Consider the following 13,995-nt stretch of genomic DNA (forward strand, 5'->3'; position numbering starts at 1 on the left):
TCTCCCCGACAGCCCCTGGCTCACAGCTCCCCTGGGGTGGACGGGGGATCAGCCGCAACAGGGCGCTGTCCCCAACATGCTGACATAAAGCAGCCCACTCAGGGCACAAGCCACAGACAGGGCTGTAGCCCGGCAGTGACCATCTGAACAGAGCTTGCCTGGCCCCCTCCATTCACCGCAGCCAAGCCTGGCGGAGACCCCGGGCAGCAGTCACACCCGGGTGGGACCCAAGACAGTTTGTCCGCCACTGGGCCACAGCTTCCAGGCAAGCAGGGGCCTGACACAGGGCAGGCCCTCCATGAGCACCTGGGGACTAAGTGGATGAGAGAAAGGGCAGGCATGGACTGGCTCCTCTTCCAGAGGCCCAGGGGCAGTGAGCAGTCACCAGAGCCACCTGCCTGGGGATCGGACCCTGTGCCTGCTCTGCTCAGCCAGGCCTGAGCTGCAGCACTGATGACCCAGGAGAGAAAACGCTCAGCCAAGAGTCACATGCAAACACCCGCAATCTCCGGCCCAAGTGGAAGGCCTGTCTCCAGAGGGAGCAGCCCGTGGGGGGTGCGGCAGGCCCTGCAGAGTGTGGGGGCCCCTCCTGTCCCGCTTTAATGTTCCAAGGAAGTGCTCTCACCCGGTGTCTCACACACCGGTTGAGGGGGCAGAGCCTGCCTCTGACAGGGAACCAGGACCACCTCGATGGCCCGCTGCCCACAGAGCCACCAGCCCTGCCCCTGCCCCCACCAGCATCATTCTCCCCACTTGAAATGGACACATGCCTTTGTAGCAGGACCAGTTCAAAACTGCATTCCACTCGCACAGCCCCTTCAGAGCCCCTTCAGGAGCTGCCTGAGCGGCACTTGGCCCGGGGCCCTCCTCCGCTATCCGACACGCGGCAGGGCATCCAGGCACAGCTGGACGCAGCCAGGCTCTGCCCCAGGGCAGGCGGGCACCCCCAGGATCCCGCAAGCCAGGCACACCGTGTGTGACACTGTTTGGAGACAGGGCCTTTGGGGGGTGATGAGGGTGAAATGGGGCTTCCCTGGAGGCTCAGATGGTAAAGCATCTGCCTGCGATGCGAGAGACCTGGGTCGATCCCTGGGTCGTCGGGAAGGTCCCCTGGAGGAGGGCGCAGAAACCCACTCCAGTGTTCTTGCCTGGAACATCCCGAGGACAGAGGAGCCTGGTGGGCTACAGCCCATAGGGTCGCAGTCGGCCATGACTGAGGAGACCTAGCACACACGCACAAGGGAGGGTGAGGCGAGGTCATCAGGGCAGGCCCGTGATGGGATTAGTGTCCTCGTGAGATCTGAGCTTATCTCCCTCACACGTTGAGGACACAGTGGACAGGCAGCCATGTGCCACTGGAAGGAAGGATGGTCCCGGCCAGCTCCCTGACCTCAGGCATCTAGCTCAGCCCGAGGAGGAAACGTCTGTGTGAGCCGCCCTGTGTGCGGTGGCTGCTCGCAGCAGCCTGGGCCGCCTGCCCCCCAGAAGGGCAGGTGAGAGGACAGCGTGGAGCCGCGGACTCCCCAGGGACACTACCCATCCTCTCAACGACAAGTGTCACTTTGGAGAAGCGTTTTAGAGCCTTCAAAGTCACAGCCCAAACCTCGTCAAACCGCCTGAGATTACTTAAGATTTACTACACAGACACAAAAATAAAATAAAAGAGGGCAGCGCGGCGAGCGGCAGGCCGGGTGACAGTACCATTTGTAGTCGGGACAGCACGGCCTGCAGAAGACTCTTAAGCACAGCAGCTTCTGTTTATTCCACACTTTCCCATCAGATGAATTTGGAGAGAAAAAAAGTGACAGCCCGTTTAGGGACATAAGTCACATCTCCGCTTCAGTTCAGATTCATGAACTTGCTGGAAGCCGGCGAGGGCATGGCAAATCCACAAATCTTAGAACAAAAAAATTGAGCCCTCTCTCAGCGTTGAGCCTCAGCTCCAGGGCACACTCCGTGAGCCCCTCTGGGGCCTGAGACTGGAGCAAGCACCAGCCTGGGCCCACAGGGCCAGTCGCCGCAGCCCCCAAGTCAGCGTCTGCCAGCCTGGACAGTAGCACAGAACAGCACCGGGCACGCCACCCACCTCGGGCCAGTGTCCCTCCCAGGAAGGCAGACGCCCCACCCTGTGTCCCTCCTGCTCGGACCTCCGCACACTCTCCCGGCCAGGGCAGCCGGGGGCTTTCAACGGGACGATGGACACATGTCTAGGGAGCCTGATGGGCAGTGCCCGGGACGGGGGGGCATGTGTCCAGGATCTGCTGTTCAGGGGCTTCTCACGTTCCATCTGCCCCAAAGGGATGAGGGCTGACCAGCAGACGGACCTGATGGGCTAACGGCCCTATTTCCAGCGGACTCTCCTCTTGGGTGTTTCTGGAGTCACGGCCTCACCACAGCAGCACCAGAACCTCCTCCACCTCCAGAGCAGACAGCAGGGGTTGGGCGGGGACCCCAGCCTCCTGTTGTGAATGTGGGCTACCAGGTGGGCCTCAGCCCTCCACATGAGAGGCCAAAGCTGACAGGGGGGCTCAGAGTAGGTAGGCAAAACGCAAAGCCAGCTCGTGAGGCAGACATGTGCCCTGGCGCCAGGACAGCGCTAATAGTGGGGGCCATGCTGCCATGTGGCTCAGGCCACAGTGAGGCACACGGGCCTCTGGGGGGAGAAGCCAAGGGTGCTGCCATCTCTGTCTCTTCCTGGACACCAGGAGCCAGGCCTGGGGACACCCACCCCCCTGGTTCCCACAGGGCAGGGGGTGGGCAGAGGGGCTGCTGCCCCCCGAGGACGAGTGGGCGGGGTGAGAGCAGGCCCAGCGTTCGGAGGCCACATGCCCTCCTGAGAGCTCAGGACTGCAGGGCCTGCCAGCCAGCCCTCCATGTGTCCACTCTCCCTGGGGCACCAATCGGGAGCCCGAGCAGAGCCCCTGGTCCCCGGGCTCAGCCCAGCGCCTGGTGGGACAGCCCCGCCTAGTGGTCCCTCAGCAGCCAGGAGCCCATCCTGGCCTCGGCCCAGTCAGCAGCCCAGCTCCTCCTTCCGCCAGGGAGAGCCGGGGAGCCTGCCACTGCAGGACAGAGGCCAGGGCCCAGGCCGGCGGGCCCTGGGGCCTCTCCACCGCCGCCGACCACACGCAGGCAGCCCAGCTCTGAGGGACTGAAGGAGCAGGGCAGGCAGGCATCCAAGTGGCCGCCAGCCCCAGGGACAGGCCCGTCCCACTGCCTCGACAAGCTGAGCCAGGCGTGTGCAGCTGAGAGTGGCCGGGCAGTGGCGGGTGGCAACTCTGCCGAGGAGGCGGCCCCACCAGGGCACAGGTGATCTTGGGCACAGGAGCCCATCCACTAGCAGCCACACTTCTGGGCCTCCGCTCCCCCACCCCCAGACCACGTTCAGGGGCCTCCCAGGCGCCTGGCGAGGGTCAGACAGGCCTCCAGGGAGGTGGGACCCCCGAGCAGGCCCCACACCCGTCCTCAGCTAACATGAGGCTCGGCCACACCTCTGCACAGGGGCTGCTGAGAGCAGGGCAGGAGCAGCTGCAGCCCCAAGCATGGCTAGAGCTGCGGGGCCGGCACCGCCAGGCTCTCAGCATGGCCCCTGGGCAGTGACACAGCCTCCCCGCCGGGCCCGGACCACCTTCACAGGACGCAGAGCTTGGGGCAGGCGGCGGCTGTGAGGGGCTGGCAGCGGGCTGAGTGGGCCTGTCCCAGGGGCCCGTCCTGTCCACCCGACCCGAGTGTGGACCCCACACACCTGCCCACGCGGCAGCCCCCACCAGTCCCCAGAGCCAAAGGGAAGGCACAGCCCCGGCCCTGCTGCTGACCGGGCCATCCTCCGCCTGAGGGGCTGGACACTGGCTGAAACTGAGGTGGTGGCTGCCTCTGGGGTGTGCCCGGCCACCTCCCCCGCAGGAACCCTGCCCCTTAAGCCTGGCGCTCACTTCTGGTCAGTGACCTCATCGCCACCTGGCACACTCAGCACGCAACACTGGCCCAGCTGGATCCACACCTGGGCTCCCGTGACCCCAAGAGCCAGAAGAAGAGGCCCACTGGCGCCTCGTGACAAAGATCATGCGGCCCCAGCAGAGGCAGGGCCGGGCCGGGCCGAGGCGGCTGGATGCAGACTGCAGGAGGGGGAGGTGGGAGCAGGAATCAATAAATCTGAACCTCATTCACGATGATCTGGGGCTCTTATTAAGTAAATTAATTTAAGTTAATTTAGCTCAATCATGACTCCCGATCACAGTGATTTAGTGAGGGGGAAATTGCATTAGGAAAGGCCACGCTCACCAGATAGGAGAATGGAAGAAAATTAGACCCACTTAGCATTGTGAATTAATATGGAAATAGCAGGTGTAAATTTAACCTTAGCGAGAGAATGAAAATTATCTTCATAAATTTGTAGAAATAGCCCCCAAGATGCTTATAAATCTATTTAAAACAAAAATATTACAAAAAGTGCAGTAAAATTAATTTAAAATATACTTCCAGCTATCGCCTCCAGAAAAGTCAGCAGCAGGGCCAAGTTTCGTGTGGCCTATTGGGAGGGAGGAGGGTGGCAGGCACTGCTGACCACCTGGCACATCTACCGTGGGCCAGCAGGTCCCCATCTCCTCTCCCATGGCTGCAGGGATGGGCGGCCACTGTCCAGAGGCTGGGGGTCCTGAAGGGGCTGGCAGGAGGGTCCCTGCCCAGGACGACAGCTGCTCTGCCCCGAGGTCCAGCCCCAGTGCACCCGGCTGGACGCCCACGGCGATCCCTCAGAGAGGCAGAGGGCAGGGGGAGGGGCCTCTACTGCCTGATTCCCACCCACTCAAGCTGTCTTCCCCTCCCCTGCCTCACTGAAGGAAGGGGCCACATCCCACCTTCTGCAGCCCTCCTGCTTCTGGGCCCCTGGCACCAGGAAAGAGTTGGGGGCACCACCCTGCACAGGCCCTCAGCCAGAGGCCACTCGGAGCAAGGCCACAGCCCTCGCGGGCAGGAGGACCCTGGTGCCGGCAACTCAGCCTCGCCACCTGCCCCTAACAATCGCCATGAGGACCGAGAGCTGGCCCAGCCTCTCGCACCAGAAGCTTTTCCCCGAGGGACACCCAGTGTGGTGTGGCCTCAACGGTCCGGGCCGTGGCTGCTCTGAGACCACCCCCGGTGCCTTGCTAACAGGACAGGCAGCGTGAGCGTCTGCACGAGTGCGTGCCACACACGGGTTGGCCACACGACTTGTGCAGAAATCGCTGGGTAGAAAAATTAGCACGTTCCCCTGCCAACAACTACAGACCAAGCAGTGCAGGTGGTGTGCTCAGTCCCTGAGGCCCTCCGGCCCACCCTGCCCTCTGGGGCCCACCAGGCGCAGGCCTCTTACCTGGACAGGGAGAGCCGCCGCGCCCGCCAGGAGGGCAGGGCCGGGGGGCCGGGGGCGGTGCTGAGAGCCAAGGTCGGGGTCTTCTTGACGATGCGGTAGCGTGTCTTGATCACTTTGCTGGTGGGAGGGGGCCGCTGGCCATGCAGGCTGGAGGCTGCAGGGAGACCCAGACACAGCCGTCAGGGGAGGTGGTGGGCTCTGCCTACCGCTCGATCCGCCCTGCCCACGCCCACCCCACTCCAGGGAGCCCAGCAGCTCCTGCAGCCAGAGCTGGCAGCAGCGCAGGCCCAGCTCCCGTGGGCAGTGAGGAGGGGTGCAAGGCACTCCCCTCCCTCTCTGGCCACCCTCACCCGCCCCCTGCATCCACACAGATTTATGTCCTTAATCACTTTCATTTCCATAACATTTTGCAGAGTGATATATACCACAGCTTTCCTCCTTGCTGAAGGTTTCATGCAATTAACAGGGATCTGTTTTGCCCCAGTTCCCTCAACTTGAGAGCCAGCAATTTCTCCATGGCTTCGAGGAACGCATCTAATTGCCCGCCTTTTGTAACGCACGGCTCTAACTGCCCAGATGATTAAAGCTAACGCAGCGCTGCCGCCTGCCGTGGCCCAGCCAGCACCCAGACCCTCAGGCCAGGCTGCTCGGGCCCAGGCTCCCAATGGCGCCTCTCCTGTGGCCCACTTCCACGTGCCTGCACGCAGCCCAGGGCTCTGCCTGGAAGGGGGGCACAACCAGCCACCCCCATAGTGGGTGGCTTCTGGGCAGCACAGCTGGGGGGGATAGACAGACAGGGGGCCAGGAAAACGCACTGTGGTCTCACCGCCAGAGCTCCGGCACAAGGAAGAGCAAGGATCACCTGACCCTCAGCTGAAGGCTGCCACAGGGCCCCATGTGCCTCGCTGCTTTATGCCAGTCCCGGCGGTGCCCAGCCACCCCACTGCCCAGCGGCACAAACCAGTGCACTGTGACCTGAACCTGCTCCCCTGGGGCCCAGGACTCATCTTCCCAGCACCGGCAAACCCCACAGGAAGCAGTTACTGCTCTGTGAATGGTGATGGTAACACTAACTAAAAACCATCTCCCAGAGCTGGGAACACAACAGCCCACCAAGCCATAGCCAGACCCGCCCCATCAGCAACCAGCACCTCAGCCCGGACACCTCCTCTCCAGGCCCACCTGGGCCGGCGGGCAGTGGGGTAGGGGCCTGCCCGGGGGCAGCCAGGACCAGCCCACCCAGCGAAGCAACTGCACCTGCACGGCCATCGGAACGGGCACTGTGCCTCCCTGTCCAGATGCTGGAAGGGCCCCGCCTTACCATATGAGATGGCCAGAACGCATCAGCACGGGACTCCAGGCCCTCCTAGGAGCCCCCACAACAAAGGAGGAAGGTGTGCAGACTCCACGCACCGTGCCGGGTCAGGTCAGGTGTGGGCTGCAAGGCCTAGGGAATGCTGACAGCAGGGGAAGCCTCTGCTCCCCGAGACTGACGGCAGGGACCCACAGCCACTGTCCACCAAGGGGGTCCACAGAAGTTGGGCAAGGCCGAGCTGGCACCCCGCCCCGCCTGTCTCCATCGGTCTGTCTCCTCGCAAGGGCGGAAGCTCAGGAGGGGTCACGGAGAATGAGGGGAGCTCAGCAAAAGCACAGGCTCACCTGGGGGGCCTGGTTCTGCTGAATGACAGAGCGGGCGGGTCTCCAGCCTCGGGCAGCCCCACACCACACACAGCCCAGCATACCCTGGGCATCAATAAATAAATGTTTGTTGAATTGAATTTTCAAGGTCTTACAAGCAAGGAGAGATCAACGAAAATCAATAATAGCTTGTTCCAACTATGAGCTCAGGAACATGAGAATTCTTCTAAGTTCTCAACAAGCCCCACGCTGACCTCATGGCCTCCAAACCCACCTCAGAGCCTCTGCACCTGGACAGACGCCTGCCTGTCCCCTCCAGCGGGGCCGCCAACCTTCAGCCCCATTCTGACCCCCCACAGCGGCCACCACCCACCAGCCGGGGCGTCAACACACCACAGAGCCCGAGGGTGCCCTGCTCTGCAGCCCGGGGCATGGCTGCGTGGGGAGGGAAGGGGCGCTGGGCCGTGAGCAGGCCCCCTCACCAGCACTCAAGAGCCCCCGCTCGCCAGCTCCGCCCCCTCGTCCAGATGCACACCCCCTTCTCCCATCCCCTTCCTGCTCCACCAGGCGCCACCTCCTTCAGGAAGCCCCCAGTCCCTATAGCCCAAGGCACTGGACTCCACATTCTGCAAAGTGCCTCTTGGGACACAGCCTCTGGGCCTGGCCCTTACTCCTGCCTGTGAAGAGCATTGGTATTCACTACATCCCTTTGCAACGCAGCCTCAGCCGTTCTGTGAAAGCAACTTCATCATGAACCTACTGCATTTTCCTTACTGGTGCCCAATTACCACTGCCAAAAAAACACAAACTAATAAAGCAGAGCCTCCCTCCTAAAAGGCTAATTGTCACTCTCCAGACATGTCCCCTGTCACGCCCCTGCCCTCTAGATCCAAGAGGCAGGGGGAGGGCACAGAATCCGTGCCCCACCCCCACAGCGGGCTGTGGCCCCAGCCTGGCCCTGCAGATCCTCCCGGTCTTCCCTGAGCAGCACGGGCCTGGGGGTGGAAGCGCCTGACAATGGACCAGGGAGGACGGTCCAGGGCACCCCTGTCCAGGGCACGAGCTCAGCAGAGCGGACAGACGGGGGGCATGCCACCCCTGTCCTAGGGTCCTAAGACCGCACATGACACATGGGGGCCAGAAAGCTGGGGTGGGAGGCCTGCCAGCCCAGAAGACTGTGCGAAGGCGGAGCGGCAGGTAAGGTCTCCAGGAGGCACCCAGCTCCTTGCGCTGGCAGGGCTGGCCTCAGCCCAGCACAGCCCCATCAGGCAGCAGGCTCTCCCCTTCCCCCTGGCTGGCTGAGGGCTATGTAGATAATCACGTTATTTAGATAGGATGTTGGTTTAATTCCCTTCATTACCGACTCCCAGGGCTGTAATTTTTTTCTCCACATGATGTATTCCCCGTGGCACGTTTCACTCAAATCAAACCCTTCGTGCCTTTATTGCCAACGAGGCCCGGGCGCAGCGTTATCAGGCCCACACACACAGCCCTCTGCGCCCCGCTGTGCAGAGGTCACTTCTAATGACTAATCGATCTCATTAGCTTCCCTAATTAAAAACTTTACTACCGTGGTGGAAGACAAACTACAAAAAACTGCTGGCATCATATCTGAATGGGTATGAGCCCATCCATCAGCCGGGCACTGGGCTGGGGTGGGAGCGCTGCCAGGGAGGCAGGCTGCGGGAGCACCAGCCCTCGGGGGCCCCACCGTTGGGGTGGCCGTCCAACAGCGCTGTCCGCAGCAGCCTGGCCTCCGGCTGAGCGCACCCCCCCGCCACCTCAACAAGCACCACAGGCGGCAGAGCCACCACACAGAGGGCAGGCCCTCACTCTGTGTCACTGAGGTCTGGGGTTGAGAGGGAGTCAGGTTTTTATGAAAGTTCAAAGGGCGAGAACTAGGAGGAAACGGGCTGATTCCACAACTGTTTAATGAGTGAAGAGGAGCTAGAGCCGGAGCTCCTCTGAGCAGAGGCTGCCCGGGGCCGCTGACGGGAGCGCGAGGCGGCGGGACAAGCCCCCGACAGCCCGGGGCCCAGCGGCCCCCACGCCACGCAGCTGTCCAGTCAGCTCCGGACAGCCCGGCGGAGGCAGGGTGGGCGCCATCGGGAAAGGTGGGGCGGGGGCGGCGAGGTTGATCCGGTGCCTTGAGGAGCGTGGACCAGAGGCCTGTCCCCAGACCAGCCCTAACCGGGCCCCGGACCCTGCGGCCTGTCGTCCACCAGCTTCCAGGTCCACACGGGGCCCTGTGGCCTCTGGAACGGGCAGACTGAGCAACAGGCCTCGGAGGAGGCCCGAGACAGCAGACAGTCATGGCTGGGCTTCCCACACGGTCCAGGGGTGTCAGCCCAGCACCCAAGGGCCAGCAGAGCAAGGAGACAGCTCAGCGCCGCCAGAGAAGGGCGAGTCGGAGAGCACGGCCACCTCCAGCCCTCCCACCTGGTGGGGTGCAGGACAAGACAGCTGGGCCACAGCCAGCGCCTGGCATCCAGGCGTGGGATTCGCCAGAACCAGACACACAAGGCGCCTGGGCCGGGCACAGTCTGAGGACTGAGAACCCCATCCACCTGTCAAGCACCCTAGAAACCAAGCTCTGCTCCTGAAGGGGGCACCAGGCCGGGCCCCAGGCCCCACCAGGGAAGGGAGGGGGCGGGGTCAGCACGAGCCTCCCGGGGACTTGCAGCGCAGCCGCCGGGAAGTGGACGGGCAGGCTGTAGGGCGAGGCTCCTGCCAGCTCGGGCATCCTGTGCCCAGTCCTATGACTCAAAGCCCCCCGGTCACCGAGCCTGCTCTTCCTGAGCAGCTGCCCTGACACTTCCTTACACCCCCAACTCCGGGGTAAGACAGCTGAGAGGCCACGTCGTGGCTCAGGGTTTCAGGAGCCCCGGGAGCCACCCTCCCTCCCAGGAATGTGGGTCCCACCAGCCCGTCACCTCACCAGCAGCCCCCACTGCACCCCACTCCCCAAGGCCACTCAAGGTCCCCACCCTGGGAGGCCTCCACCTGACTGGGGCCGTGGCACAAACAACCGAAGCAGCTTCCAAGCACCAAACCCGCTCCTCCTGGGTTCCAAGGTCTGAAAGGGCTTTCACGCCCACGGTTCCCAAGGGCGCTCCCCCACAACACCGCTTTCTAGGGCGTCCCCCAGACCACCTCCAGCCTCCACGAGAACAGGCCCCTCCAGCTAACTGCCTGCTGAGGGATCACAAGGCAGGGTGCTCAGGGAGCGCCCTGACAATAACACTGCTGGCCGAGGGGTCTAGACAGAGGGGACCGCAAGACCACGGCCCCCAGGACAGAGAGAAGCGGGGAGGGCTGCAGGCAGGCGGTGCGCTGGTATCTCCTGGCAGGCCCGCCTTGTGCTGCCTCGAGGCTGGTGGAAGGCTCACACCTGGCCGGCAGAAAAGAGCCTGCCAGACCACCAGCGACAGGCCTGCCATCTCTGGACACCACCTGTCCACCAGAGCATTTCTGAACATCAGCCTGTCTGAGCTGTTCCCGTGGTGACACCTATGGTCCTGGAGATGGTGAGATCACGACAGCATTAGGAGGACTGAGGAGGGGCGCGCAGACCCCAGGGGCCACCAGGAGGCGCTCCACGCCTGCAGGAAGCAGGGGGGGCGGCTGCGCAGCCAGAGGTGCTCCCAAAGAGGTGCTCCCAGCAGACGCAAAGAGGCAGGCGACGCCAGGGGTAGGGCAGCTCTCATACTGGCCCCACGCGTCCTGCAGAAGGGCCGGGACCTGAAGCAGAGCCGGCGAGACGCTGCCTGTGAAGAGGCGGATGGAAGCAGGCGCCGTGGCAGGAGGCTGGGCCCCTCACCCCGCCCAGACTGCACTTTGCAGGGGAAGACCCAGGAAGGGCTGGCTCTGGCCAGCTCAGGGGGTGCCTCCTTGTCAAGAGAAGTGGGGACCCTTTGCCCTCCATCTCCTCCACAGAGAATCCACAATGCCCACCGTGCAGCAGAGCTGCCAGGCACATCAGCCCAAAGGATGAGGGAAGGAAAATGACTGGCCCACCTTGACCAGCAGGACGGGATCCAAGCTGGGCCAGGTGGGCACCAGGCCCGGGGGCCTCTGCGTAGGAGTCTCTCAGGAAGGACAGAAGAGGGGCTCAACTCTCTGACATCAGCCTAGAAGACACACGGCTCCAACCCATAAAGACATCCAGAGACACACTGCGACCTCCCCCTGCACCCCAGATCTCCACCTGCCCCTGCAGGCTCCCTGCACCCCCAAACCTGTGTCTCACCCCTCACCGGTACACCGCTCACTTGGCACCACCCCAGGCCCACTGGCAGCCAGCTGGCCTCAGCCCAGGACCTGCAGCTGCAGGTGCATGCGGGTGACCGGGCCTGGCCCTCCTGCTCCCACCCACAGGAGTACAGGTGAAACATCAGGACAAACCCGGCTGGCGAGGGCCTGCTCCAGGAGGAGGCAGACGCCCCGCCCCCGCGCTCACCAGGCGGGAGCTGCCAGGGACCGCAGCCCCTGCGCTCTAACAAGCTTCAAACGGGGATGACAAGGATTGCAAAGTATGAATTTTTATAAGTTTAATAAATCACTCCACTTTTCCCGTGCTTGATGGCTGCCGGCACTGCAAATAGCGGCAGAGCCCTGCGGCATTCAGGCGGCTCGGCCGCATTCCTGCAGGCGGCCACACGGGAGGGGACAGGACCGCCGAGGCCCCTCCCGGATCCCACAGCACCCAGCTCTGTCCCCGGGGCCAGCCCTCCCACAGGCCCCCAGGAACAGCTAGGGCAGCCCGTGGAAAGACTGCCAGACTCCGACACACTGAGGACCCTCCTCTGCTTTCCAGGCCAGAGTCCGCACAGGAGGCCAGGGAAGAGGGTTGGACGCACGGACACATGCTCACTCACACACGTGCTCACTCACACGCAGGCCGCGAGCACACGTCAGCAGCGAGGGAGGGACTCCTGTGCCTGAGAGGAGAGAGGCGGGCCTGGGTCGTGCCCTACAAGGCTTCTTGTCTCCTGCACTGGGGACCAGCCTCGGCGAACACCCACCATCACCAATTCACAGCAGCAGCCCGATGTTACCTGGCGGCCGTCGGCACCAGAGAAGCATGGGCAGCAGGAAGGTGACAGCCAGCCCTGTGGCCACCCGGCCCCGCGTGCCGCCGTCCCACACTACCTGGTGTTTAATGACGACACTGTCAGCCAGAGACGTGCAGCGCCGGGACTGTCAGGGCCCTATTAGAGGGAAGATTGAGACCCTACTCTTCTCAAACTCACTCAAGCAACACAAGCAGCAAGTTCCTATAATTATCGTGCGTGAGCCATCGATCGCATGACGACACTGCCCTGTCTGTGTGAAATGGGGGTAGTTTGCTCCCTGACAGTTGCTGTACATTATGGGGGGTAGGTCTTCCCACCCCTTTAGGCGTCACTCTAAAGGATGGAGGAGGGGAAGGGAGCACCTCCCCGCCCCCGCCCCACCTACAGGCCCTGGGCCCAGGGGGCAGGGAGCCCCAGCACATCCCAGGGAGGCGCGCCCCAGGAGGCGGAGGGGACAGCACGGCGTGTGGCCGGAGATCCGGGGCAGGGGGAACTCGGGGAGCAGGGCCCACACGTGCAAGAGACGGCCACACCCCAAGGCCAGGCGCCCCAAGCAAAGGCAGGGAAGGCAGGATCCGCGCCAGGCAGAGAGCCCACCCTCCCCAAACTCCCCCAGAGACAGGGCCAGGCCTAAGCAGGCGGAGAACAGTGTCTGGACATAGCTGGGCTCACCCTCCCCAGGAGACCAGGCGGCCCCTGCCCAGGCTGAACCAGGCTGTGCTGGGCTGACGTGCCCGCATGCAGAGGTCCAAGGCCTGACTGCCCAGGGGACCAGGGGCCAGCCAACACTTAGCCCCGCACTGGGTCTGTGGGCACATGGTGTCCGTCCTTACAGGACGACAGTCCTTTCTCATCCCTGTGTCCATCCATCTGGGAGCCTGGCCCAGACAAGCCAGGAGGACAGGGAGGTGGCCTGGGGGGGAACCCACCCTCCACCAGGCTGAGACCCCAGAAGGCCAGAGCCCTAGGGAGCAGCAACAGGGGCTCCCAGGTCCACCAAGGAGAGTGGCGGAGCCTTGTCCACACCCCACTGACAGCACCAGGGCCCCCAACAGGCCAGGCCAGGTCAGCTGAAGGGACAAAGCCAATTCTGGGAGGTGAAGGCCCACCCCACCTTGGCAGTTTCTGCTGAGGTTTGTGGTGGCAGGAAAGTGCCCACCAGTTCCAGGTGAACAGAGGCCCACGTTCCAAGTGTGAGAGACAGGGGACGCGGTGCGGAACACGCCTGCCCTCCCCAAGGGGCTGGCCCAGACACTAACCGCAGTGCCACAGGACAGGAGCCAACCCACATGCCCGCCTCCACCCGCCTCACCCTCAGGGACGCCATCCTCACCCATGGGGGGACAGAGGGGGGCCCCCAGCAGACACGGGGTGTGCCCCCAGACGTGTGACAGACACCGGGCCTCAGTCGACCTCGGGAACCCCAGTCCCACTACGTGGCCCAGAGCCAGTGGCCCGCGCGAGGACAGCGCTCCTGCTGGCCACAGCCTGGCTCCTTGGGAGCCTGGCCTGGCTTCCTCGGAGTCAGGGCCAGAGACACACGCTTTTGAGAGAGCCTGGAAATAACCCCGCTATAAAAAGCCGTGACCACGGAGAGAAAACCACGTGTACCCTCACAAGCACCAGGCTACTTGGATTCTCCTAGCCACGCACCCGTCCCTTCCGGTGGCCAGAGGGGCAGAGCTGCAGCCCAGGAGTGGCGAGCAGGCCTGAGGGTACCTGGTGCAGGGTGGACCTGGCCTCACTCAGCCCTGGAGGCAGCCTGACCGGCCAGAGATGGGAGGCAGGAGGGCAGCGGAGCCGCTGGGGCTCACGGGCCAGAGGAGGCCCACTGCCATGTGCCGCTCTGACAATCGTGGAGGTGGCGGGGGGGGCAGCACAGGCTGCCCAAGAAGGGGACCAGGGGCCCCCACCCTCAGCTCCGAGCCCTCAGGG

At 63.6% G+C, this 13,995-nt stretch overlaps 1 protein-coding gene across 6 annotated transcripts in view; it reads right to left on the reverse strand.

The window, feature by feature from the left end:
• ZC3H3 (zinc finger CCCH-type containing 3) overlaps positions 1-13,995 on the reverse strand; it is a 68,179-nt gene that overhangs the window by 36,918 nt on the left and 17,266 nt on the right. For all 6 annotated transcript variants that reach the window (XR_014055870.1, XM_081497070.1, XM_081497068.1 and 3 more), the window contains exon 4: positions 5,348-5,501. Coding sequence is in view for 5 of the 6 variants with exons in the window: in XM_081497070.1 (XP_081353196.1) it covers positions 5,348-5,501 (154 nt within the window). In the remaining variant the exon portion in view is untranslated. The remainder of the gene's footprint in view (positions 1-5,347; positions 5,502-13,995) is intronic.

Source organism: Giraffa tippelskirchi, chromosome 6 (assembly GCF_054371585.1).
Source record: "Giraffa tippelskirchi isolate mGirTip1 chromosome 6, T2T-mGirTip1v1.2.pri, whole genome shotgun sequence".
In the NCBI taxonomy this organism is placed as follows: Eukaryota; Metazoa; Chordata; class Mammalia; order Artiodactyla; family Giraffidae; genus Giraffa; species Giraffa tippelskirchi.